Here is a 27089-nt window from a genome sequence, read left to right as displayed (position 1 = left end):
GAGCATTAGCCACGCTTGGCAACAGTTGAGGACTTTAAAGTGGTATGTGTTCTATTATACCTCGTATCTTTACAGCGTATTTGCTCTTTATATTAAGCATTTGGAAGTTAATGCTTTATGTTAAACCTATATTTCCTCTTGGAAAGGATTATAATGATTTTTCTGAATTTTTATATTAGATAGATTGTTGTAAAAGATAAAAAGAGTCAACTGTGAATAGACTCAATATGTTTAATGTGCCAGGTGGCAAATCTAGCTGTGCAGCTGCCAACACATATGACAGGGATCTTGGTTAGTCCTTCTGCCACGACAATGGTGATTTCGTAGGTCATATAATGCCTTTAAAGATCTAACAACAATTAAGGCTTCCGATACCCAGAAAATATTTCTATGTAAATCTCTTAATTCAACTTGATATTTATGAATGCATTTACTTTATCATACTAAATAAGCTTTACATCAAACTTCGTAGTTGTTAATATAACTAAAGGTTCAAAACGTTCTCCTTATTTGAGTAACCACGTGTAAACATATTACAAATGCCCCACGAACTTTTTCATAACCATGATGCCCTCTTATGAGAACTAGCAAAGTCTATAGCATCTGGGCGTTGTTGGATTTTATGGCTCTAGATCTGGCAAGTACTTCTTTGCAGCACTTGGATAGACCAGATGACCGACGCAATGATTAGTTGATATTTTGAACAACTCCTACTTGATAGGCTTCCACTTGATGTTTAGACCTGAGGCCTTTGCAGTGGAGCATTGTATGAATTCATTTTGTTGAACACAACCGCATGTGCATTTGATCATATTCCAGGTGCATATGCTGAACTGGTCTCGGCGTTAACTAAGGTATTCGTATACTTTACAAATTAGTCCTAACTTATAGGTATCTGTTCAAGGATTCGTACCTACCTGGGTACTGGTTGGAGATAATCATAGAGAGATCACTTGGGTATTATATTCTTAACTTCAATATCTGCAAATAGAGTGGCTTCTTATAGGGACTTCTCAGACATACTACTCTTACCCCATCGTCTACCGCCGAACTAGTCGCGGTCTAGCTGTAGCCATGGTAAAGCAATCAAGTTTAGTCTACTTGATGTCTGCGCTACATCCTGCCAACTATAGTAACCATGTAATATACGGCTTTCATTCCGACTGGCTCAAGGTTAATAATTTGATGGTGGCTAAGCGCCTTAAGGATGGTAGGCTTAGCTATAGTTTTTAGATTAGTTCTTTAAGTTAATTATCCTAGGAGGAATCAAGTGGTCGGATCAGTCGAGAACAAATCAGCTGCGAAGTTGAGATTGTTAGCTAGTGTTCATTGTACGTAGTCAAGGCAAGGGGCTAATAAGGGGCATTCAAGGTTATCATTGTCTACCTACCTAGTTAACAGTTCGGCGGCCAATTCCAACGCTGGAAAAGGGTACAGCTACAAAACCCCAACTGTTAATCGTTAATTAATGTTATCTAGGCCTAGTGCGCAAGCCATCCTCCGCGTGTCGTTTCCTTTTAAATCAACGATAATAGGCCAACTTCTATTCTATAAACTTCTCTACAGCTAGAAAATATAATTACCACTACCACATCTTAACCGGAACTATTTTCAAGTATATTACTATCCAAGCTAGCGTATTTAACACTTATTCACTAATGGGCATACCCCTGAACCTCTAAGATACCCCTCCTCCTTTGCCGTAGTACGAGGATGATTATCGCAAAACTTGGCATCATACAGACTCTACTCTAAGCTTACATAGGTACCTAATGCTTACGGAGCTTATCTTATCCCAATAATATGAGATATACTCGGTAGGTAGTCAACCTGGAAGTCCACCAACACACAGTGTCGATTAGTTGCAGATTGATATTCGGAGAATAATATGGCTTGCATATTTCAAGTCCTAGGCTTTGCTAGGTGCCTCCTTAGCTAGCACCACGGTAGGTAAATCTCATACGCTACTGGATGAAGCGGTACAGTAGAACAAATGAAACATAAAGACAATAAAGGCTGAGTCATTATTCATATAGGAGCCTATTCGTGATTCCTATTCACGTTACCAGAGCCACCGTCATATGTCTTACTATGTTTATTCCAGCCCATCCTACATACCCCTTATATTCCTTCCCGCAACTAATAACGTCGGGTCATATTATTCGCTGCACGGCACAAATACTCGGCAGTAAATCCAGCCATCAGAGCGCCACCGACGATCCAGAACTGATCATGGAACCAAGTTCCACAGCTCCGCGGATCTCCCAGATCTACGCTGTAGATATACCACGACATGGCTGCGGCAACCCCCCCCACGGTACCAACGTAGTAGAGCGTGCCGCTACCCGTCCACACGCCGCATAGCGTGAGTAAAACGACCATGACCACAGCTAAACTGCTTGCTAGGAATTTAGTGTTGTTTCTAAAGCGCAAGGCCATGCTCTTGACACCAGCCTTCTCGTCGTCTTTGACGTCCTGGTGCGCGTAGATGGTGTCGTAAATGATAGTCCACAAGACGTTGGCGCCGAAAAGAGCGGAAGTCGGGGCGGCGTATGCGCCGAACGGGTCTACGTCTAGTGCGGCGGCGCAGAAGAAAATAGCCCAGGCGAAGGGAAAGCCGAGGAAGACCTGGGGATAGTACGTCACGCGCTTCATGAGTGCGTAGACGAAGAACAGAACCATGCTGATTGCCATGTGCAACTTACACCCCGACGGGAACAGGGTCAAGATGGGGTAGATAGCTGCCAGCAGCGCCAGAGTGAAGATGTGCGCCGAGGTAGTCGAGACGGCACCGCGCGCCACGGGCCGGTGGCGACAGCGCTCTACTTGTCTATCGAAGTCCTGATCGACGGTGTCGTTCCAACAGCAAGCAGCGCCACGAAGGAGGATATTCATGGGCAAGAATATCGCCGCCAGTTGTAGTACGACAAGAGGCTCAGGAGCTGCAGGGGCAATACAAGCAGCGTACACGAGTCCGATTAGGTAGGGGAAGTAGAAAGCGTACAGGCCTGCGGGTCGTTCCAGACGCATAAGCTGAGCATAGGGGATCCATGGCCGTGGAAGCCGTGACACGAATCCCGTGGTAGGGTCTGAGTACGGCGGGAGGTCAGAAAAGAGGGCGGCTTGTTTCTCCTCAACGTGCCCAGGCACGAGAGGAGTCTTAGACGAGGCGGCAGCCATGGGCAAATCCTGGACCTTGGTCGTGCTTGATTTGTTGGGGTGGAAATAGTAGCTTTATCGATCCCCTCATAAGTTACTAAGAGAGTAATAGTAAAGAACCGTTTACCACTGTAAGGTTTAGCGAAGATAACATGCTATATATAAGGCGAAAACGAAGAAACAAAAAGACCGGCGATCGATAGCGTCACCGCTTCTGTTGATATGATTCAGTTTCGACGTAGTATAAGTCGTATAGATGGGAACGCCTAAACTTGCTTCTTGTTGAGTAGCCAATGGAAGGTACCTTGCGCATATTTAGGTATCTTACATAGTACATTGCAAGTTCTGTACAAGATCATGACTTTATGGAGCCGGTACTTGGGTAGCTAGTAGTGTTGGTATATGTTGACCATTGAAGGATCGGCGCTTATGGTTACAGTGCATAGGTAATAACACCTTGGATTATGGCATATTACCGCCAGTTCGGACTATTCGAATCTATTGACCGTAATAGGTAGCATAGCTAGTCCTTTTGGACGGCTGCGTCTAACCGACTTTATGAAGATAATCATGTGAGCGCTACATAGAGCTGCATGTTGGTTTTGTGGGGGAATGGAGAGGTCTGTAGGAACTGGGTCGATGGGCAGTTATGTTGCGTCCTCCCAAGATGTTAATAAGTTTGTCATTAATAATATACACACAAAACAACATCATACATACATGAAGTCGTCATATTAGTTATTTCCCAATTACTTTTTGCTAATATGAGTACTATTGAAAGCTTATATACTGTCTATTACGGGCTTGGTCTCGTTATATGTGCTATCTGTCTAGTTCTTGTAGAGTCCTTGAGACCTGTTGACTCGAAATTCCTATTCCGCACGAAAAGATGGACAATGCCTTCGGGGCCGCCAGGCCAACCAATTGTGGGCAATCTATTGCAAATGTTTCAAGCTCGACGCAATCCTCATGCTTTCAATGAATGGGTAAGTGCGGCCGTTGCTAGGTCATAACGATATCCTCCCTAAGTGTCTAACTACTCTAGCTTGCTTCCTTGAGACCTTATGGCGAGATGGCAACGCTTCACATGGGCTCTCAGACGTGGGTTGTCCTCAACTCGGAACGTGTGGTCTCCGAGCTCATAGCTAAGCGCGGAAAGATTACAAATGAGAGACCCCATATGCCCATTGCTAGCGATCTCGTTAGCAACGGGAAACGCACCGTGATCAGACAAGAAGCGGAGTGGAGGGAGGGGCGCCGAGTGATGCACCAATTGCTCAGCGGTTCAAACCTCAAAGTGTACGCGGACATGCAAGAGCTCGAAAGCATCAACCTCCTTCGCCTCTATCTTCGACAGCCAGATCTATGGTTTGCTCATAACTTTCGCTATTCCACATCAGTGTTGTATAGGATCGTCATGGGTTATCCTCTCAACAAACCGAAGGCTCAACTCGATGACTACCAGAGGGTAACGATAGAGTTCGTAAGGAGCATCAACCAGAGCTTTGTGGACTTCTTCCCATCCTTTAGTAAACTCCCCCATCTCCTACAGCCATGGCGAAAATACTGGGCTGATATGGGCGCGTTTCACCACCACGTCTTCCAAGAATGGTGGGAGCCCATTCGAACCGCCGTGGGCAACGGTTCTGCACCGGCATCTTTTGTCCGCGACGTCCTCCTCCATCCAGACATCAAATTCGCTGGCAGTGATGAAGAGGCCATGTATCTGGCCACATCTGTCATGGCAGCAGGTGGAGACAACACCCGTATGAGCATCAACACGTTTATCATGGCTATGATATCGCGACCTGGGGCGCAGAAACGTGCGCAAGCAGAAGTAGACCGGGTCTGCACGGACGGCAAGACGCTCAGACTTCCCCAGATGACAGATCTACCCGAGATGCCATATATAGCAGCAATGATCAAGGAAGTTCTACGCTGGCGACCGACTGTTCCGGTCATCCCGCCCCACCAACTTACGGAGGATCTCGACTTTGATGGATATCGCATCCCTGCCGGCACCAGCTTCTTGATCAACTCAATCGCGTTATCCAACGAGTTTGAGGACCCGAACGAGTTCCAACCGGAAAGATGGATCGATGGTTCAGAATCGAACGCTACAGCCAACTTCTGGGGATTTGGCGGGGGTCGTCGAATATGCGTAGGCTGGAAAGTCGCTCAGCAAGCTCTATTTCTTGCATTTGCCCGTTTGATATACTGTTTCGACTTGACTCCAGTTCGTATACCCCCTAACACTAAAACCAGACGCTACCCGTCAACTAACATGCAAAACCCCTAGAATGGTCCCATCGACGATAGGAAACTTAACCACCAAACCGTTGATGAGCCATTCCCCGTCAAGGCTACGATCCGCAGTGCCGAACATGCACTGCTCATTGAGAGGGAAGCATCCAAATATGAGACTCAATTTTCTACATTTTAATCGCTGCTAAATAGAACCTCATCAAGAATATAGAATCAAGCTAGCAACCCTACCTGAGACTCCTGTGACCATGCCTCCCCTTCGCTTCAAAACAGCGCTCAAACACGCCCAGTGATCTCTGCATTAACAAAACGCTCATCGCCGCGATATAAAAATACCTATTGCGCGTCAGCAGCGCTTACCGTATGATCTTTTTCTAAATGCGTACGTTAAGGTGTAGTCAAGATTGGATGTGGCTTGAAGGATTAAGTTGCATGAACCTCACATCAACTAGGTTAATAGTTTGCGGAATGTTACCACATATCGTACTTAAGTAAGTACTAGGGTATTTGTGCATATGCTAGACAGGTAGTAATGGAATCCCGACAACTCCGACGAAGAATTGATCTACCGCTTCCCGCCGTTGCTCGTGGGCATGTTGTATACAGGATTGATAGTGGAGTAAAGGAATCTCCTATTCTCAAACGTTCATCCTAAAGAGGCTGAGTTGAGTCCAGAATGTATTATTTTTTGGTTCACGTGTTGGTGAGTGGAGATATTTCGTGGTTTGAATGCAACAAAACTTCACCGATTACGTGTTGATGTGATTGAATTTCTTGTCACAGCATACCAAGCACTTCCTTGTACGCCATCTGTGTAAGTGCTATCTTCCCGAAGTGTAAAGTATTCCAGCCAATAGGGTACACCCGAGGCTTGGCATATACCCAATAAGGAAGGCTCCTCTGGATTTGGACCAATCAGAGTCTTTGTGGGCTAAAGGGGATTTCCCTTTATGTGGCTGGCACTGCTGAAGGTTCCTTGTTGGTATTGATCATCCCGAGGCCTTCTGTTGGTTGATTTATACGCCGTTCGGACCGTAGACATATTTCCTTGCATCATTAATGTTCCCTGCAGCCGTATCTCGTTCCTCGTACCATACAACACTTTTCAACGGATGGCAAGGGTTATTTGTTATATGCAGGTCATCAATATTGTGAGGACTTGACTTACAACGGAAGATATGACATTTACCAAGTTAAACAATATTTCGCTTAACCCGACTTTTGGAGATATTTCTTAGGTTTCACTGCTTGGGTAGGGAAAATATGTGGAAGCGAATTAAACTTATGTATGCGTCTTTTGTGCAAAATCGTAGTATTAGTGAGTCCTTGGTATAGGTTCGAAGATCTAAAGCTTTGGGAATACCCCTTAACCAGTTGCCACTCCTTCTAGCTTTTCCCCAGTCAATGCCGCTATACTTACATTGTTTTATTTCGCCTAGTAGGTTATAAGAGGTAATTACTCAGAACCTTATCTTATTAAATAACCAGGTACTATAGTCAATTTATAAATATTTTCAAATGGCTATGTTAAATACATGTCGACCTTGGTTCAATTTGAGTAAATGCAGTCGTTTGAATGGAGTTGATCGGTGCCCTATGTTCAGGGGAAACGCACCTGCGCACCTAACCATGCTAGACATCATTGTACCAATGAATAATATATTTGCCATCACGATCCGAGCTGGGGCTACTGGTGTATCACCTTATCCCTCGATCGGGCCACTACTATTTAGCCATAAGCAACCCCTTTTCTACTTCCGAGTTTTCATAGGGTTGTCTCATCTAGCTCCGCTTCAACCAAACTCTCCTGACCAAATTCATAGCTGTAGATCTTGACAATATTGAACCCCGCTTTCTTCAGTAACTCAGTCAAGTGTGCTTCGGTCCGCTCTTGTATAGCGGCAAGCACAAGCATTAGCTGATCCATGGACGTGATCGGCCACGTGGGGTTCTGGCGAGGCACCACGATTTCGTTGAGAAGTAATCTGGAGTATCCCGGCTTCATAGCAGGTTTCAACTGCTGTAAGATCTTTATGCAGTCGTCGTCTCCCCAATTATGAAGAATAGAGTGGAGATAATACGCACGGGCGTGGTTGATCGGTTGGGTAGTGAAGAAATCGTGGGAGACCGCTTCAAAGCTGTCGTCGGAAACGGTGGAGATGACTGCCGGCCGATCCTGCAAGATAAGCTTGCCAGGAATTAGGGGATATTTCGCCTTCAACTCATGCAAATCATGGCCCTTACCCCCACCAACGTCCACGAGGAAAACGTCGCTGTGATCAGAGTTGAAACCCTCGATGAGCCGATCAGACACGGGATAAAATCCGGGGTCAACCCAGGACGGTTTTCCGAACCGGTAAGCTGACATGTAGTTATTGAAGGCCTGGAGGTAAGGGGGAGTTTTGTCCAACCAAGCAAAGGCGGATAACTCTGTTTTATGTGCTGCTTGGAATGGTCCATCTATTACACTTGTTGGTAGTGCATAACCGGTGTTCTTAAGATACTCAGGTAAGTGGCGAAACGATACACCGGCAACATCGTAGCTATAGCAAATGCTTAGAATACCGTGAATGATGCAGACGGCTATTCATCATGGAGCAAAAAAGGTTAATGTGGTATCTGAGTGTTACTGACAGGAATAGAATGCCATCCCTATATCTAGACTCTGAAAGAGCTTCGGCTAATGGGGTAGTAGAGTATGTATTCTCGCTTTTCTCACTGACTACATTCATAGCAGCAAGATGCCTCATGATCCGTGCTAGTAAGTTATGCCGAGTTAGCTGTTTTTGTTCTTTACATTAGATGATACGGCCTGGTTTACAAATTAAGACATCGTCTGCACTGCACTTTGCTGCGAGCTCCTTGGCAGTGATGCCAGCTTCGCCACTCTGTTTCAAGTGTTCGAATATCTTGAGATCAACTGCAGTGCGGCAATTGGCCGCTTTGGCTGGCTGGGACCTGGATTAGTAACGTTCGGATTCGTTCTAGACCACATAAGAGAAAGATAGAAGAAAAAAAAGGCAAGCATTATCCCGAACTTACTTCTGCCCATCCCATTCGCATTATCGCCTCGCTAGGCAACTCTAGGCTCGAAATTAGGTCATGACTAAGACTCATGAGCTTCTCGCGGGCCCCTGGCGTCTTCGCTTTGTATAAACCACCAGCTGTTTGAAGCTGAGAGAGGATAACCTGAATTTGGGACGTATCTTGAGTCATCTTCGTTATGGTAAAATAAGACAAGTCCAGTTATTGATGACAAAGTGTATATTACGTAGTGAAATAGAAATGATTTATTATCACAGGTACCGTAGTTAATACACAAGAGTTCTGACCCTCATTACAGAAAATCCAAAGGTACCTCGGTATTCGAAGCAAATATACCTAGACAGGCTTTGTATAGGATGCTTGCACTTGTTGGTGTGATGATATGCATGTTAGAATATCGATACGCATTTTAACCACAGTAACTAGGGAAAGGGTACGCGAAGGATCAATGTCACCTTCATGCATGTCAGATATAACATTCTAGATATTCATAAACAGTTACTCGATTCTTATAACTATAGACGCACGTGAGATGTAGTATAAGATAACGCCGAAGGATAATCGGCTTAAAGCTTACCTGGTAGGTAGGCACTTACGGCACTTCAGTATCCACTCTAAAAGAATCCATGAATTATTGGCTGTTATTGGCGTAGTAGTTAAGCTGACAGGGTGAGCCTGGCCCCTCCGCGTAAGCTTGTCTTCACGTTCTTCATCACCTTTCTCTTTGGTCTCTCGGCCTCCATAAAATGTCAATGATAGCAGTTATGGGGCGCTTAGATACTACATTGAAAAATGGGGATGGAGATTTTTTAGGTTGTTTTAATTTAGTTACCTTTAGGTAGAATCCTTACGAGAACTGGCAACCGGTGACTTTTAGGTTCGAGGAGAGCCTGTGTATTGAGTGGAGAAATCGTCGCTGTTAAGGTCATATAGTCATCCTGTAAAATAGTAGAATAAATACATATCTAAAATACTAGACAGTAGCTGTTGGGTATAGTGTTCATTAGTCTATGCACCGGGTATCCTATATTTACATGTATGCTAATATTTTACATATGTGCTTATCAATTACAAGGGGAACCCTCCTCCTGCTCAGGATCTGTCTCCAATCACATAGCCCTAAATAGGTAGCTTCTCCCCCAATGTCTTGGCATTTTGATTCGAACAGTCATCGGGTCTCCCAAATTCCAAATCATAACTCTTTAATCCGCTATCCGAACCCAAGCCCCGTTTCTAAGCTCATGCCGAGTAAGCTCAACCTCGTCGGTGATATGAACCCCGGGGCCACTGATGATACCGGCTCTATTGACCGATATATTGGCACTATGGGGTTGAGATGACATATGACCTTTGCTATTACGACCAGATTGCTGGGAACTTTTCATCGTAGTACCCGAAATGTAGCGCCGGTAAAGAGGCCCATACGTTGGAATCGACGCCGCTAGAATTCCAACCAGGAGCTCAGTAGCAGATACGAACCCTGGAGGGACGTTGTCCCCTTAAGAAGAATTAGGTATAAGCAATTTCATATGATTCGAAGTTAGACTTACAGCTAACATCTGACGTTGAGCTGACGACGAGACTATACGCTAACCTAATAATACTGACGATGCAAGCACTATAATAGAGGCAGGGAATTAGAACAATTACATCGGAAGAAGGGTATATGAAGCATATGAGAATATCTCACCTGCTACCCGTAGCAAATATAAAAACCAGCTGGGTCCTTTTTTGCTTCGAGACCTTGAGTCGCAAGATCATAGGAATAGGTAGTGCAAGAATGACGAAGTCAGTTATAACGTTGATTATGCCAGCAACAAGCACCAGCAACCCGTAATTAATACAAAATCCACCTGGGATAGTCGTGTCCCAAGCAAATTCGATTGGCGTGCACTGAAATATCGATACGACTGTTGATGAGATGAACCAAGCGGCGACGAATGCTGCAATTATCCATAGATAAATGTGAAAGCGTCTGGAAGCAAAGATTGCGCCATAGAAACTCAGGATGCTGAACTTTATGAAGCCAATAGAGAAATAGTAAAAGACTTCGAGAATGATCCCCCACTGATATAAGTTAGTTGATTTAGATACTACATAGGTAAATAGGTAGGTACCTATCCATCCAAGACTTACGATCCGGAGATTTCTCCCGTCCGTGACGAAGATGATGTGTTTCCCCAATCCATATACTGCTGATAGCGAAAAGCTGACAAGAGCGGCGATAAAACAGACCTTTAGTAGAATACGGAGTCAGTTTGCTAGAGTTACTAAAGTTAAGCCCTTTGGAAAAGATGAGGTTATACGTACCCACGCTATCATGAGTAGCCAGTCACTTGTGTTTAATACTATCCGACCATGGGCGACACGTCGTGCCCAAATCCGGATGAGGACAACGACAACAGATGCGACCCCAGTTGTGATACTGCACGCGTATATGTTAGGCACAAGTGTGTCGTCTTCATGCGCCACCATATACGCTATCTCCTCCGGCGTTAATGGGTTCGCCATGTCGAAGGAAAAGACAAAACAGGTGGCCTTAGGTCTTGTTAGCGACGATATTGAGGTGAGACGATTTCTTCATAATAAATTGCTCGGGGAAGGGATAGTTACAAAAGAAGAGTTCTCGAAAAGAACGGAGGACCAGTGAGATCGGCTTATGGCTGGCTGAGTGACATAACGGGATGGTAGGTATCACAGAGCCAGGTTTCATGCCGCATGGCAAGGCAGGGTTATTTAGGTAAGAAGCTATATTCAATAAAGTGAATTAACGATGTAACGGACTTTACAGTGTAACCCAATTATAATCCTTCGTATCCATATCCATTGGAGTTGTTGGAGCTGTTGGAGTGGTTAAAATAAAAATAATAAGCCTAATAAGGTAATACTTGTTGGTGCGTGTAAGTGGCATGTAAAAAAGTGGCATGTAAAGTAACTTCAATAACACTTTTGAGCTTCCATTTACAACCAATCATGTTTCATACCACTCTATTCCAACAGCCCCCTTTCTCTCTACCTCATATACGGAAAGTTGTGTGACTAGGAAGCACCTAACCTAAGGACTTAAAGTCCTTAGCTCCGTATTCCATTCTTAAAATCCTCGATCCTAATACCCGCAACTTTTAACGTTTGATCTATCTTATAACTATCACTGTGGAATCAGTGCTTAGGACGTGAAGACGATCATTGCTTCATATTACCTAAGGGCACTTCCCCTCCCTCTCATCCTAGGTACCTAGTTTATCTTATCTATTACCAGGGATATTTATCACTTTTAACAAATCGCAAGGCTCGCTATGGGGTTATACACTCAACTTCCTGATGCCATCCAAGAGGTGGATGTAATCATTGCTGGAGGTATGATGAAGCCATTCGCTATTAATAACGAGGACCTACGCTAATTGGTAAATATAGGTGGCACTGCTGGTTGTATAATTGCGTCCAGGCTTGCCGATGCGGATCCGAATTTGAGTGTCTTGGTCATTGAAGGTGGACCAAACAACTACAATGAGCCTCTCATCGTGCACCCAGCTTTTTTCTTTAGCAACTTAGCACCTGGTACAAAAACTATCGCATTCAAAGTGGGCAATAAGTCAGAGCATCTCGCCAACCGAGAACTTGTTGTTCCTACCGCCAACGTCCTTGGCGGGGGTTCTTCTGTGAACTTCTCGCTATACAGTCGAGCTCAGCGAACTGACCTCGATTCCTGGCAAACGCCAGGATGGTCCGCAGACGAACTATTGCCATACATGAAAAAGGTATATTTAGCACTTCCCTCAAGTTTTCTGAGTACTAAATGTTTTAGATTGAAACGTATCATGGCGCAGACTCGAAAGGCCTACATGGAACCGACGGTCCAATCATCGTTTCCAGTGGCTCGTATCGTGCTACTCGAATCGAAGACGACTTTCTCAACGCTCTCAAGGCAGTGGGCTACCCTGAAGTTGAGGATATGAATGATCTAGACAGCTGCAACGGTGCGCAGCGTGCCATGCGCTACGTAGCCCCGGACGGATTGAGACAAGACGTGGCTCATTCATACCTCCACCCCAGGCTTAGGGATGGCAAGCATCCAAACCTTCACGTTCTCGTCGAGTCTAAAGTAGTACGTCTTGTACTTGACAACAACTGCGCCGTCGGTGTCGTCTACAGACCTAACTCCGCCTCGTCTGCTGCCGAAGATCGAACTATCAAAGCTAAAAAGCAGGTCGTCCTCTCTGGCGGAGCGTTTGGAACTCCAGCTATACTAGAAAGGTCCGGTGTTGGCAATCCTGAAATATTAAAGAAGGCCGGTGTGCAACCCGTTGTGGATCTCCCTGGTGTTGGCCACGGATATGAAGATCACCATATTATCGGATATCCGTACCGGTCGAGCTTGAACCCGGACGAATCCCACGACGCGATTAACGGAGGCCGCTTTAATATGGATGACCCCGAGACTCGTAAACTTCTAGGCTGGAATGCCGCGGATATCACTTGCAAGCTTCGACCGACGGAGAGCGACGTTGCTGCCTTAGGTCCCGAGTTCCAGAAGGTATGGGAGAAGGAATGGAAGCACAACGCGGACAAGCCCATGGCAGTCATGGCGGCCTACAATGCGTAAGTCGAACCCCCTATCCCCCTATCTATGGTTTCGTAGCTATGGTTCTAACAGAGGTAACTAGCTTCCCCGGAGTACCCATCGGCCTCCCCATTGCACAGTACTTCGGCCACAACATATTCTCCCCTTACCCCGCCTCCCGTGGCCACGTACATATCACCGGCCCCGACTTGGATGACAAGCTAGACTTCGAGTCCGGCTTTTTTGCAGACGCGGGTGGCAATGACATCAAGAAGTGCAGGTGGGCATACAAGGTGCAACGCGAAATCGCGCGCCGCAGATCAGTATACCGGGGAGAAGTGCCTCGCGGCCACCCACCGTTCGCAGCCGAATCTAAAGCGGCATGCATCGAGACGGAGGAGCCACTGCCAGCAACAATCACCAATATCGAGTACACGCCCGAAGATGATGCCGTGATCGACCAGTTCTTACGTGAGAACGTCCAGACGACGTGGCACTCGCTCGGCACGTGTAAGTTGGGCAGACGCGAAAACTTAGGCGTTGTAGGTGCGAACCTAGACGTATATGGCGTTGAAGCGCTGAAGATCGCTGATCTCAGCATTATGCCTCACAACATTGGAGCGCATGCTGCGAACATGGCTATGGTGATTGGCGAGAAGGCCGCGGGTCTCATCGTTCGTGAGCTAGGACTTGCGCACTAATAGGGGTGACTTGCGATATGCGCTTAGGTACCTAGATAGTTGTTGCTAACCAACACCTGCGTAATGATGTATCTGCTGTCCCAATTCTAGTTATGTGATACTTGCTTTAATATCGGATATTAAAATCCCATTGCTACCTTCATGTTGCTTTGCATGATTGACCTGACATTCCGACTCGTTTGCCGAGGAGAAATGCGATGAAACCCCAACGGATACTTCCGAGCATGTGGAAGTTAAAGGGGGTCTGGATATGTATGTAGGTCCTAGACCTCTCATAGTTCTTGGAGGGGTATGTAAGTGAGATTGTATCCGACTTCGACAATGTGCCCATACACAGTTCTTATTCGCTCATAGACCATCTCCTCTAAGTTTGTTGCGATGATATGTATTCTCGTCCCACAGACTAGCGGTGTGTTAACCACTATTCGATCGAAGGTCACGACTCCTCAGTCGACGACATCTTGTACAACCGAAATACCTAATGCAACCACATCGTTCGTAGGGTGTTGCCTTCTAGAAAATTGCACCGTTGCATTGTACCGCTTAACCCGATATCCCGCTGCCACACCCCGCAGATATATCAGCCAATGGGGGGGTTTCCCTCGAGAAGCGGGCTTAGGATTAGGTGAGTGCGGTGTTGTATCGAAGGATCAATACTATGGAAATGCATGGTGTGTGTGGTCATGTTATATGCAACCCGAACCAACCGATCCTGCAGAATATTCAATGTTTTCCACCGAGATAGAGCTAGGTATACTCATGTATGTATGTAAGGGATGATTGCAGAGAACAGCTTGCATTTACGAAATTTCCTCATCTAGGCTCGGTTGGCAGACAGTTAAAGCTGCTACTTTACATGTTGCATATTTTCAACGGCTATCATGATGCCGATGAGTCCTACATACTCGGTTGTGCATAATTAAGAATAGGAGGGAAAAGATCAGCTAGGACACGCGTGTGTACCTTATTGATGCCACAGGCGAACCCACTTCTCCATGTCTTGACGGCTAATGCTGACGCTCTGTTGTAATACGACACTTGCAGCGACGGCATTCGCCATTTCAAACTGAGGAAATGATTTTTCAGCAAGCTGTTCTTCGTAGAAGTCAATCAGCCTCAACGCCGGATTAACATGATCTGGGTTCTGTCCAGCCTGTTGGGCCTCGAGATTGTTGGCGGATTCGCGAAGTCTTCTCAGCCATTCCTTGCGGGAGACAACAACCAGTGGATCTTTGCTGACGTTCTCATGTTGGTCTGATCCTAGCTTAAGATCCTTAGATACTTCTAAAATAGCAGGTAGGAGGTTGGACCAGCTTGTAAGCTTTGGATTCATCAAATGGTAGACCTGGGGACGACTTGGTCGGTCGCGGCTTGAAGTAGCCCCCTTGAGTAGAATCTCGATAATGACGTCTGCAAGCACGTCGACTGGAATCCAATCTACATCTTCCGTATCCGTGCCATACGCACCCAATGAATCGGGGATAGCACTTAGGTGCATAGAACCAGAAATGAGGCGCGGAATCCACTCCTTGGGATTCCATCGCCCTGGACTGCGAGTCGCACCGCATACTTGACCGATGCGCGCCACCACGACAGGTATATTTAGCTTTCCAGCGGCGTGATATAACACGCGCTCGGCTATGTACTTGCTTTCGGCGTAGCCAGCCGCAGCCGGGACTGACAAGTCGTCGAAGATCTCCTCGGGAACCGGTTTGCCAGAGCTGAGAGCTAGATCCATAACGGCGCTAATAGAAGATAGGAACATAATTGCCGGGCGATGGGGGCTTTGAAGAGAGAACTTGCATAAGTTTTCAACGCCTGCGAGGTGCTTCGCGAATGCTGGCAAAGGAAGGTTAAAGTCGACAGACCAGGCGTTGTGGATAATGAGCGTAGCTGACGAAGATAGGGCTTGGAAGAGCTCCGGTTCGAGATTGAAGGTATCATGGGACAGGTCTGCTTCGATGAAGTGAACAGTCTTTGGGAATATTATGGGTAGTTGAGGATCGACTTCTCTGTTGTTGATGCGCTGCCTTGCAGCAGAGTCAGAGCCACGGTTTAGACAGTAGATAGTATCAATTTGCTCATTCTCCATAAGCGCCCGAAGAACGTATGCCCCTATAGAGCCTGTGGTTCCCGTTACAATGCAGACATGGGAAGTACCTTCACCTCGCTCCCTGCCTGCTGTCTGGGACTGAGTCTCGGCTAGTTGGTCGATACGGCGCGTGAACAACGCTAGAGTCTCTTCGAGGCCTGACCTACGCGTGTCCTGCTCGTTTAGAAACTGGTCATGTCCCTTAGCTGCTTTCTGAATTGCTTTAGCAAGCCCAATCAGCGTAGGGTTCGAGTAGATCGTGATAGGCTTCAGATTTTCCACGTTAGTTTTCGACCTAAGATTTCGGCACAGTCGCAAGATCTGAAGGGAATCAATCCCACGAGCTAATAAATCATCATTTATCCCTATTTCCTGAAGCGTTGTTGATTCTTCACAGGCTGTTCGGACCACAGTGAGTACGGCCTCCAAGTCATCTAAGTCGACTTGACTCTCTGCGTTGGTAGAAGACTCGACGCCAGTAGATTCGACATCTTTGTACAATTTGTTGATTTCTTCAACGTATCGGTCTAGCGTGGCTTTTCTCATAACAGTGCCCTTGGGGGTCCGTAGGAATGGCTTCTCTGGCGTCGAAAATAGAACATGAGATGTCGCTATTCTAGCATGCGTCGGTGCGTCTAGGTTGGCTTGTTCTATAGTCGGCCATAGCCTTTTAACCCAGTCCTCTATATCTTCGGGTGACAACGTGCTTTTATCCTTAAGCTCTATAAGGACTCCAGGCTCAAATCGTTGATTTCCGAATACCACCGCCCCTTCGATATCCAGGTGCTTGCTCAAATGGTTCTCAAATGAAACGGGATTTGTCTTCTCGCCGTTGAGAAAGACAATTATATCATCTGCTCGTGATGCGTGTGCCCACATGTCTGGTCTCGTAGGATGTTGCTTGAATAAATCGCCGGTGTTAAACCTCTCTAGCTCTGGGAATCTGTTGAAGACTGGCTGGTATGGCTGAGTGGACACGGATTTCTCTAGGACAAGCTCGAAGCTATCCTCATCAGTTCGGGGTTCAAGTACGGCGCTGATTTTAGGATGAAATGCCATGTATTCCCAGTCATTAGCTGTGTCAAGGTCCTCCGGGTATATAATTGGAAGCCCTGCAGTTTCACTCGATCCTAAGAAAGTCACTAGTCGGATCTTCTTTGCAATGATGTCTCCTAGCATCTTTGGGAGAGCACCTCCAGCAAATACAATCATCTTGAGTCTGGAGGCAACCTGGTCCAGCATTACCTCATCTTTGGCAAGCGCCTCCAAAGTAAAAGGAGCCGCCATTACCCAGTCAGCTTCCACATTACGTGAAATGGCGAGGAGGCTCTCGATAGAAGGAGGACCTAGCCATGATGGCAGGATCACAACACAGCGGTTATAAATGGCGTTAATAATGGCAAGCTGAACACCGGCAGGATGAAAGAGAGGAAGCAAGAGGATGTGGGTGTTGTGACCCAGATGAGATTGCAATAATGTGTAACCATTTGGAGGCGAGAGCGACAAGGTCCTGGCTGTCCGGAGGATAAATTCATGGGTGTATACTAGCTGCGTTACCCGTTCGCGCAGGCGCTTACGGGGAGTGCCTAGCTTCAAGAGTGCCTTTTACGCCACATATAAGTCTGGCCTCTGATTGGCTAGCCACACCTCAGCGCACGTCCGATGAATATTTTGTAAAATTAATTGACCTACTATACTATTGTATAAAACTTTTAATAATTGGTATCGTTAGATAGAGCGCGTTTTGCATGACATTTCTATCCTATTTGCATGTGTTTTAGACCTTATGCGATAGAATGGCAAAGGGAAAAGTCGCCAACTGCGGGGCGATTCTAAGGATCTGATTGGCTGGAAAAATTGTGGCAGTACTAATAAAATATATAAGAGTTGATGCATGGTTTGGGAATTCCAGTAGTGCCAGAAGTATGACAGACGAATGATCCAACCCTTTTAGCCTTTTCTAGTGTTGTTTGATAGAGATATGGCTCATAATTATGGCTAATGAGATGCTCAATTTCTTGCATCCTCAACAACCGCATCTCCCTCCTCTGTAGTATTTCATCTACGGAGGAAGGGACCGGCCCGGATACGATGATCTCGGTGCATTCTAGATTCTCCAGTAGAGACAAATGAGCCGCAACAGTGTTGCGAGGGCTGGTGAGAAATATCTACAAATATATTAGCATCGATCCGGGATTCTGTAACTCTTGTGGCAAATCTAACCTTATATCCCGCCTTGATAGCGCCTACGAAGGCGAAGATATAACGAAAGTCATTAGGCCCGATGTACGCGATGGTAGGAGTGCGCTCCGGATCCCCACGTCCAATTTCGCTCTCTAGCCATTGAGCAACTCCATTTATAGCATTAGCTAACTGGCGATACGTGACATCTTTAAACCCGGCATCGTAGTTTGACGGATCAGCTGGATATTTCCCATAGAGCGATTCCGGCTCCGTTGCAGCAATCTCGTCTATAACGTCAGGTAGAAGTTTGGGATCCTCTTGGTAAGCCATCGTTGATCTCGTCTCTTCTTTGTTCAGATACAGGTGGGGGAATGCAGATGGCGAACTAGGTATATCTCGAATTTGGAACAGGTCTCAAATAACAGGGTTAACGCCGATCTGCGGTCAGCATCTTTCCAATCCTCCCTTTCCTTCCGGATCATATCATATACCGAATCCGGGCACAAAAGTATACACCTACATCTAACCACCAAACACGTACGTACGTAGACAAGTATGCAAGTCAACCTATATACTCCAAGTTACACGATAATTCAGATATCAGCAATACCGCTGGATCCTTCTTGTGTGCCAATACATCCGTAATAAGTACAGTGATTTTTGGAGTTAAGCCGCGCATCGTACTATCATGGCGCCCCTTTTCTTCACCTCACAATACAAGGCCAATGCCTCTCAATGAGATGTTAGGGTAGTTGTGATCGGCCTCAACTTTTCGCATCGCGATGTCAAGCCCGGACAATTTAGGTCCTCTATTCGAGTGCATAAACATCGCTTTCTTCATAGTAGCAGGCACCTCCTTTGCATTGAGGGTTTATGTACGCGCTATTCTGATAAATGCATTTGGAAAGGATGATTATTGGATGACAGCTGCAATGGTGCGTTCTCTAACAAGCCGTAAAGACTGGGTAGTTATCGACAGATAAATATCTAAACTAAAAGCAACAGGCGGCGTATATAGCCAATACCACAATCGCTATCTTGAGTGTGAAGTATGGCTCAGGGCAGCATACATGGCTTATAGAACCGGAAGATATCACGATGGCCTTGAAGGTTAATAGATATATCCCCTATTCCAACTAACTACCTAACCCTAAGATACTGACGACTAAATAGCTCACGTATGCAAGCGAGATAACATACGGAACGACGATGATACTTACAAAGATATCCATCGCAGCGTTTTTATTGCGAGTAACGCGACATAAAGTCCACCGACGGATCATATATACCGCTGCTGCTGCGCTAACCTGCGCTGCTGGCCTGACTTTAGTCTTCATCGTCATGTTCCAATGTAAACCAGTGTCATTATTCTGGTATAGAGACCAGCCTGGGTCATGTTTGCCGGTAGACGCAATCATTACCAGCACATATTGTTATAGCGCTTTCGCTATCCTAACCGATTTCACCTTTACATTGCTGCCGTTATATCTCATTGGGAAACTTCAAATGGACATAAAGTCCAAGATAGTTCTCGGCCCAATCATGTGTCTAGCATTTATGTGAGCATACGAGATGCAACACTCTAGAATCATCGTTAACGATAGAAAGGGCAAGCCTTGCCGTTATTATTCGGCTTCCTTACGTTAGCGACTTCAAGAAAGACGATTTCCTACGTAAGTTCACGTTACTAATATATTCAGCGCGCTGCTAACTTGAGACAGACACCACTACCAATTTTGCCATATGGTCAGCAGTTGAGCAAAGTCTGGCGATCGCAGCGGGTAGTTTAGCTACGTTTCGTCCGTTGCTCCGTAGGGTATCTAACCATTTCAAGTCTTTAAGAGCGTCGTTGTGGAATAGTGCAGATAGCAAAACAGCCCATAGCAATGACTCTGCCACGGCGCAGCTCACTACACGCCGGCCGGATGAGTTCAAACTTCAAACTCGAAATCCATAATTTTATCATATGTCTTCTTCCTCCGGGTCGTTGTCCTGTGCCTATCAAAGCAATAATTGAACCGAATAGGCGCCGGTCTTCTGTCATCGAAAATGTGATAATGCTGATACGGCTTTGCGGGACTGGAAGTTAGGAGCGAGTCATTGTGACGATAGAAACATATCTTCGATCGCATGATTATGCCCGATGTGGTACGGAGAGCAGACTGCATCAAGCGTCATAACTTCCTACATGATTGTAGTATTTGGAGGCGAAGTCAAGTAACGTTGGATTAGGGTACCGTAACTGGATATCCGTATTACTTATTGCATTAAATTATTAACACCTAGTGAAAGAACAGTCTCAATTGCGGCCGTGCAGATGATCCCGTACACACGGACCCAGGGGGGACTTCAATGCGGATGTCAAATCCTTTCTATGCTGACAAGGTCCCTAGTCTTGAATACCTAACGCCGAACAACCCGGTAACATATCGCATTAACACGTCAGCAGATATTAAAAGATGACGGAGAATATCATTTGCGGATGTCCTTTTCCACGCCAACATCTGCCACAACAAACTCGACGTATCCCTCACCAATCACCGTCACACACGGGCCTACAACATCGGGTCTTCGTCGGTGTGGCTTTGGCTAGTTCGGACATAGCTGGCGTCTACATCCCGTGCTATCCTTTCCAATGGGCGCGCTTAACGCGACTGTAAGGATACGTAAGGCGGTGAGGCTTAGAGTTAGGCTTCCTAATAAGCTCCCGTCATGCTGCTATGATGGACGGTACGTACGAGCGAACATCGGCACGGTACATATTTGAATCCGGGGATGTAAGAATCATAACGGGCTTTTTGCCGGCATCTCGGGGACAGGGAAGAATTCCGGCGCCTATATTACCAGACGGCGGCTCGGTCGGACCCATCATCCTGCATGGCATATAGCTGGGCATGGGCGGACGAATATCCACACTACATGCCATGCCATGCCATGCTATCAATGGTGACATGGATGATCTTACCTCGTAGGATTTCGCCTAGAATAAAGATCTTACTCTAGAAGCTATGGAGCCATTCTCTGCTAGGATGGTTATTAACTAAGCCCAAGATGCTTATCGCCGAGACGTCGAAGCTAAGTTAACCGCGAAATACCACGGGATTGGTGGAGAGTTATCTATGAACTTCATAGGATCCGATGAATCGTGATGAATACGAACTTAAACACGGTAAATGTTTCTCGAAATAGAGTATTAGCTAATAGGATATACTTCATACAGGACTAAAACAAAGCTTAACCTAGAAATTTCCCGACTTATTTTAGAAAAGGCTTCCTCTTCTAAATAGCTAGAAGAGATATGTGGTATATCTGGGTTATAGACACACCATAGAAACCCTTGACTAGTGTAACTGTAAGATACATCACCAAACTGAGTAGTGAGAGATACGATTAGGATTGCATACGAGCCCAAGATGGAAGTTGTAATGAGTGGTATACATACTACTCCACTCAGTACACGATCATCATCGTCCTTGTCGACGTCGGTACAACGCAGTACAAGCACACTTCTTCTAGTCTATAGAGGTAGTTACAAACTCAGACTCGTTGGCTAAGAGGTACCTATTGAGTTTAATCTCACCGTCATTTCAACCCTAGTTCAGGTTTCAACATTAGATAAAGCACCACTGTTGCATATTTATGGGTTAACTATACAATAGTGTGGAATACGTATCCATGAATAGCCTATTCCATCAACCGGTTTGAGGTTACCCCTTTTGCATTATGGCACCAGTTCGCCAGCTTCACTGTCGTTTATCAACGTAATAGGAAGCGGTACCGGGACAGTTCTCCGTAATCAGGAGTAAGGCATGTAGTTGAACACTCTGGTACCGTACGAGCCGCCCAATTCTGTTCATCGAAGCCCTACCTATCATACCCAATTACAAAAGAGGCATCCAACTGCCGGTCAGGGGAATACCTAGCAACGGGACGCAACCCAATCTCATACGGATAGCATTAACCCTCAGGACAAGCGGTAACCACGGCCTTGGCAATACTGGTTCGCCCCTATTGTCCTTGATTGCAACGAAAAAGATTTAGATTGTATGAAGCCATATCTATCCGACCGATGACAAAGGCCGAGGAGACTCCTACGGCTGAGCGTGCTGTAGGAATGCCCGATTCGACGAGGCGAGCCTTATGACCTTGCCATGCTTAGCTCTACCCCAGGTTTTAGGTAAAAGAAGGGTCCTTCCCGAATCACGTCCGTCTACTCGGGATTTGTCTGTATGTATAAAGCGGTGAGAGGTGATACAAAATTCGCCATCGTAACACTTCTGTCTGACAGTCATGATATCTTACCTCAGCCGGGTGCACAAAACGCGAGCTCGGGAGAGATCGAACATCATAATGAATCATGAAATCTTAATTTAAAAAAAATGGCATATTTTGATCGACACAGTATGCTCGACACGTGGAGATCCATGGTTCTAGAATAGTAGTATAATACCTAAACGAGTACATACTTTTATAGTAGGCTATCTCAAGTAGGTGCCAAGAGTACCTCTGTTAAACATCGGTGGTTATCGTACCGAAGGATACAACGCTCCAGTAGATATATTGTCACGTCGTATGTGAGGTATGAATGGTATCGACGTGTTAGCAAGGGCCTAGCTGGAATAACATTGCATGTCTCCTGACCAGCTTGCCCTGCAGGGCGACGGTATTATTGGTTTCACGACCAACTCAGCTCTTCTGCATGAATGCGATAATAGTAGGAAATTTAAGGATTGCCAGCTATGATCGAGAAGGCAATATTCAGAAGCAACTAGCCGTGGCCAGATCGGCCACCGGGTGTCGCGAAATGCTGGACGACCACCCTAGTTTTCCCCTTTCCTTGTTTTCTGGGCCCAGGAAGGCAATGGATTGGGGAGATTTCACCTGGTACAGCATGCTAGCTTCGTCATCGCGGCCAGCCAGGAATCATATTGCCGTCGTAGGACTAAAAGTATTATGCCAGGCACAAATTTTTTTTTCCGGAGGCAGTGTAGTTCAATCATGAATGCTTGACTAACTGTAACGTTTACCAGACGATCAAGAGGCTCAAGAAATTCCAAAGCAAAAACTAAATGCTCAAGGTACTGGAGATGTCCGCTTACGCGGGACTGGTATCCGAATTCTATCTGCTAGAAGGGTCCTCTGCGAAGCTATCGTGACTACTGACGAAATACGTCGGCGTGATACCCTTGTACTCGCCTCCGAGAGGCTGGACAGCCTTAACTATATGGGGAACTTGGGCCCTACAAGGCACTACGTAATATGTCAATATTTTATATACGTGCCCAGTGCCGGCTCCAGATAATTCCTGCTTACCGATGGAGATGTCAGCCCTTTGGTGTGGGTTTTAACCTTGATATTCCCAGTTGGTCTCTCCAACTATACTACTCCTACCGGGGCCTAAACCCTTTTTGGTATTAATGCGTGGTCATTATGTATAATAGTACGTAACTTCAGGGCTATTATGCATGACATATCTTAATCTACCCAAGTACCTTGTAAGCTTGGGTTTGTTGTCATATCTCTCTACTAGCCTGTTTGAGACGTATTTTGACTTAGCAACGTCAGTTGGCTTTTACTGGTGGAATAACGAGTTGAATGTATGTAAAAGTAGTTGAAGAAGCCGTTGGGTTAAACGTTTAAGATGAACGGATCCCGCGGATCTAGAGTGACGATTGCCGTTCCATGGGAAGCAAATATGGCGTTCTCTCCGCCAATTGGAAAACGAATTTAGCTAGGTACTCTCAATATAAGATGCCATGAAGGTGGTAGAGAAGTGGAGGATGATTGAATTATTAGGTGGTTCCAGTGATTCCAGTGGTCCCAGGCTGAGTCCACCACACTGGATGGTGCCGTGTAAGGACCCAAGCGTTTTGGTTCCGAAAAGGGTTTAAAGCCGTGGTGGGAATAGTAAGGGACCAGATCAGTGGCCAGCAGCGGGACCGCAGTAGAAAAAATAGAGGAAAAGGGAAAATAAGGATACCCGTGGGTTGGTCACACTAAAATTAAGCGAATGTACCTAAGTATATGCACTATATATGTTAGGTACCTAGGTACCTATGTAGGCATATGTAGGCGAATCTAAATATAGTCGCGCCGAGGTCAACTAGCGAATCGGCTGCTTGCGCTGGTGTCGTCATGGCAGGTCATGGCAGGTCAGAGGACGGAATTGGAGCAAAGCAAATTTGACGATGCATAATTTTTTTTGATCTTTCTAGTCTTTCTAGTCTTTCTTCAAACCTTCTACGCCCTCTCCACTTCGGTCCCACTACGGCCATGTAGATATGATCTGATAAAGCTTAGGGAGTTTAGTTTATCGATGCATTCCAGACTGACCCCTCACGTGGAAATATTATATCCAAAATTTATTTTTGTCTCTTTCTTCTTTCTTCCTCGGTCCCCTCAGTTGCCGGTATTGGTGTTTTTGAAGTAGGCTTCAAAGCAAACACCCCCCCCCCCCCCTTTTCACAGTATGAATACTTGACCCCCAAAAAGTAGACTGCTGGGGGATTTGGCAAATGTGCAGCGTAAAAGTATGGAGACGAAATATGTAATTGTCATTGGGCTGTGGATGTAAAAGTAAGGCATGCAGAAGAGCTCCTCGGGTAGTGTACGACTTGTAGACAAGACAAGGAAAAGAAAATGCGACTGTACTGCGACTGTATTTGCCAGACTTGCGTCTGTGGCTGGACCCCCAACGCGATCAAAGCAAGCTGCAATTGATAATTGTCCTGCAGGTAATTAATTACTCACCGCTTCTCGCGTTTCTGACTGGTCGACGGCGCGCAGCATCTTCCAATCCCCTCAAGATGGTACCAATCCGCGATACGTGGCGCGAGGAACTGATCTTAGGCGAGGGACTGAGATGAACAAAAATAGAGTATCTTGATGAGCCACCTCGACCACGCGGATGGCTCATGTTGTGCCATGTCCATGCGAGAAGCAACTCGCCAATAGTTCAGGTAGTGATCGTGAGAGCTAAGGGGCCAGTTAAACCGATAGTCTCCCGACGAAATCCTCATGAGACGACCACAAGATTCGGGGACGGAGGCGCACTACGCCAGATCGACTAGCAGACTAAGAACTGCAACGCGGCGGGAGCTGCTGTCCCGATGAGATGGAATCACGGGGTGTGGTGCTGGGCAAGGGACCTAACCGACCCAGACGGTGGATAAACCTGTACAGCGGCAACCGAATGGGGTTAACTAGTCGCCAGCGGTAGGGAGCCTGGCTTGTAGTTGTTATGTATGTAGGTAGTGTTTAAACGCGATAAAGGTTGATCAGCCAATGAACGACGGTAATAGCACAGAGCTTCTCCTATATCACTGCCTTATATTGATCGAAAGATGGAGGGGATCTTGCGAAGGCGAAGTCGTGAAGATCATGAAACGTTGTATTTCGTGAGGATCAGATCTCAGAACGCATATCAGATAAACACAGATGACATGCCGAAAGATGTACATTAAAGACGTCAGGCTTACCTACCTGTACTAAAATGTGCTCTTACCGCGCTGTACTGGGGTTATTGATAGGCGCTCCAGTGAACAGTTGACTGCTAAGCAAGCATTACAGCAGTAGCCTAGCAAGCCTATTACTACTAGGTAAGTACCTGTATGTTAGGCTCTATGCATTTGCACGGAATACTGTGCCGGTACAGTGACGAACGCTGAGATACTTGTGTATGTACTTGTGGTGGAAGGCTCTCGCAGAAATCTTTGGCCGAGACAAGGGTTCTATGCTAAAAAGGTGCTTCTAAGAATAGGAATGCGCTAACCTGGATCTGGTTAGGTTTATGGTCAACGGGCTACAAGTACCTAAGTATCTAGAGATCAGGTGCAGCATTGCAATTGTATGTACTTTTGTACAGTATCGCAATACTGTATTTCTTTTTTTAATGCTGTATGAAAAATACATGTACATAAGGTATTTTACGTATTTAAAAGCCTAAATATGTGCCTCGGTACGGAGCACTTTTATATCTTTATTTATGACTCGCTCAACTTGGGGAAAATAAAGCACATATGGATTGAAGTAACTGGAAAGACAACTAGAAGGATAATTAAGGAGTTAGCTCTGACGGAAATTTTGTGTTGGCGATGGTCCTTTGGTATGTATCCTTATTCGGCCCTCGTTGTCAACGGCACCTTTGCTGTGGCTGAGCTGTCACACAACCAGAAATTCATTTGTTGATGGCCTATGATATGCTATAGGTTTATGGTAGCACAAAAGGGTTGGCTAGGCTTCAACAAAAAATAGCAGCATCAAAAAGTTGCACGTTACACGACTGTTATTGTGCGGGTATGTGTGTAGTATATGTATACCACTGCCTGTGTTGCAATTGCAATGGAGTCGAGCTCAATGATCTGAGCCCTGGATGTTTTGAAGATCGTCGATTATGGGTCTGGTGGTGCTGCACCTGTGGTGTCGGGTCTCGGCATCGATGATCACGTAAACCTCAGCTGCCGGACCCGTCGACCTATCATTTCAGGGGCATGAGATCTTCCAAGTCCCTTTGAGGCGTCAGCGATTTTGGCGTAAACGTCCCTCCCACGCGAAACGGTCATTCAGGGCTTGAAAAATGAGGCTGTGCTACGAAGGGGATGCGATAATTCACCAATCAATCAATGTGAAAAAGACGTCGGAGCGAGTGGGTACTCTAGAAGCAATATGGTTCGATTCCTCACCGCTGACCGAGGCGCTTTACTGATTGAGGGCTCTTTCCTCTTCGGAATAGTCAAGGACGTGGAAAACGTCAGGGACTCAGGACTCAGGACTCAGGGCTCCGGGGCAAGACAGGGGTAAATAAGGGCGGCAGGCTGGGGTCCTTGTCGGTTCACACGTTCCGCGACGAGCCTATCTGGGTTGACTGGGTATGCAACCCACTTCAGATTGGCTCCAAAAATGGACACGAGAAACTGCTGTTTCAGCCAACCGACGTTGAGCCTGTCTCCCTCAGATCGAGCTTTGCAGAATACCCCTGCCAAACTCCCCCATCAACCATGGGAACACCATGGGAAAGTCACGATGATGAATGTGCCATTTTGTAGGAATGCGATGAGCGATAATGCGCGAAAAAGATGCTGGA

The 27089-nt window shown here is 46.1% G+C and overlaps 7 protein-coding genes across 7 annotated transcripts; 3 read left to right on the top strand and 4 right to left on the bottom strand.

The window, feature by feature from the left end:
• Positions 1-1913: 1913 nt before the first annotated feature.
• Positions 1914-3494, bottom strand: F4817DRAFT_335011 (putative 4-hydroxybenzoate polyprenyl transferase). Its single transcript, XM_049302982.1, has one exon. The coding sequence runs from the start codon at positions 3178-3180 to the stop codon at positions 2140-2142; it is 1041 nt and encodes a 346-aa protein (XP_049159882.1). The 5' UTR covers positions 3181-3494; the 3' UTR covers positions 1914-2139.
• Positions 3495-3858: 364 nt separating this feature from the next.
• F4817DRAFT_335010 (cytochrome P450) lies at positions 3859-5625 on the top strand. Its single transcript, XM_049302981.1, has 3 exons — positions 3859-4145; positions 4205-5395; positions 5459-5625. The coding sequence occupies exons 1-3, from the start codon at positions 3924-3926 to the stop codon at positions 5600-5602; spliced, it is 1557 nt and encodes a 518-aa protein (XP_049159881.1). The 5' UTR covers positions 3859-3923; the 3' UTR covers positions 5603-5625.
• A 1280-nt stretch (positions 5626-6905) lies between these two features.
• On the bottom strand, positions 6906-8731 carry F4817DRAFT_335008 (putative O-methyltransferase). The gene is made up of 4 exons (XM_049302980.1): positions 8467-8731; positions 8246-8375; positions 8059-8182; positions 6906-7967 (listed from the first exon to the last, which is right to left on the bottom strand). The coding sequence occupies exons 1-4, from the start codon at positions 8638-8640 to the stop codon at positions 7190-7192; spliced, it is 1206 nt and encodes a 401-aa protein (XP_049159880.1). The 5' UTR covers positions 8641-8731; the 3' UTR covers positions 6906-7189.
• A 724-nt stretch (positions 8732-9455) lies between these two features.
• F4817DRAFT_335007 (uncharacterized protein) lies at positions 9456-11167 on the bottom strand. The gene is made up of 5 exons (XM_049302979.1): positions 10780-11167; positions 10606-10704; positions 10160-10536; positions 10020-10087; positions 9456-9967 (listed from the first exon to the last, which is right to left on the bottom strand). Exons 1-5 carry the CDS (start codon positions 10978-10980, stop codon positions 9672-9674), a joined length of 1041 nt encoding a protein of 346 aa, XP_049159879.1. The 5' UTR covers positions 10981-11167; the 3' UTR covers positions 9456-9671.
• Positions 11168-11765: 598 nt separating this feature from the next.
• On the top strand, positions 11766-13731 carry F4817DRAFT_315082 (putative alcohol oxidase; the record flags this gene model as incomplete). Its single annotated transcript, XM_049300487.1, has 4 exons — positions 11766-11826; positions 11884-12227; positions 12275-13068; positions 13134-13731. 4 exons carry the CDS (start codon positions 11766-11768, stop codon positions 13729-13731), a joined length of 1797 nt encoding a protein of 598 aa, XP_049159878.1.
• A 964-nt stretch (positions 13732-14695) lies between these two features.
• On the bottom strand, positions 14696-18337 carry F4817DRAFT_358196 (acetyl-CoA synthetase-like protein; the record flags this gene model as incomplete). The annotated part of the gene is made up of 3 exons (XM_049305998.1): positions 14696-17367; positions 17754-17991; positions 18047-18337. 3 exons carry the CDS (start codon positions 18335-18337, stop codon positions 14696-14698), a joined length of 3201 nt encoding a protein of 1066 aa, XP_049159877.1.
• A 452-nt stretch (positions 18338-18789) lies between these two features.
• Positions 18790-19964, top strand: F4817DRAFT_315080 (uncharacterized protein; the record flags this gene model as incomplete). The annotated part of the gene is made up of 5 exons (XM_049300486.1): positions 18790-18942; positions 19013-19117; positions 19181-19566; positions 19616-19680; positions 19729-19964. The coding sequence occupies 5 exons, from the start codon at positions 18790-18792 to the stop codon at positions 19962-19964; spliced, it is 945 nt and encodes a 314-aa protein (XP_049159876.1).
• Between the last annotated feature and the right edge of the window lie 7125 nt (positions 19965-27089).

The sequence above is a fragment of the Daldinia loculata genome (assembly GCF_022478755.1).
Source record: "Daldinia loculata strain CBS 113971 unplaced genomic scaffold F4817scaffold_19, whole genome shotgun sequence".
NCBI lineage: Eukaryota > Fungi > Ascomycota > Sordariomycetes > Xylariales > Hypoxylaceae > Daldinia > Daldinia loculata.
The sequence above is the reverse complement of the archived record's forward strand: the minus strand, read 5'-3'. Positions and strand labels throughout refer to the sequence as shown.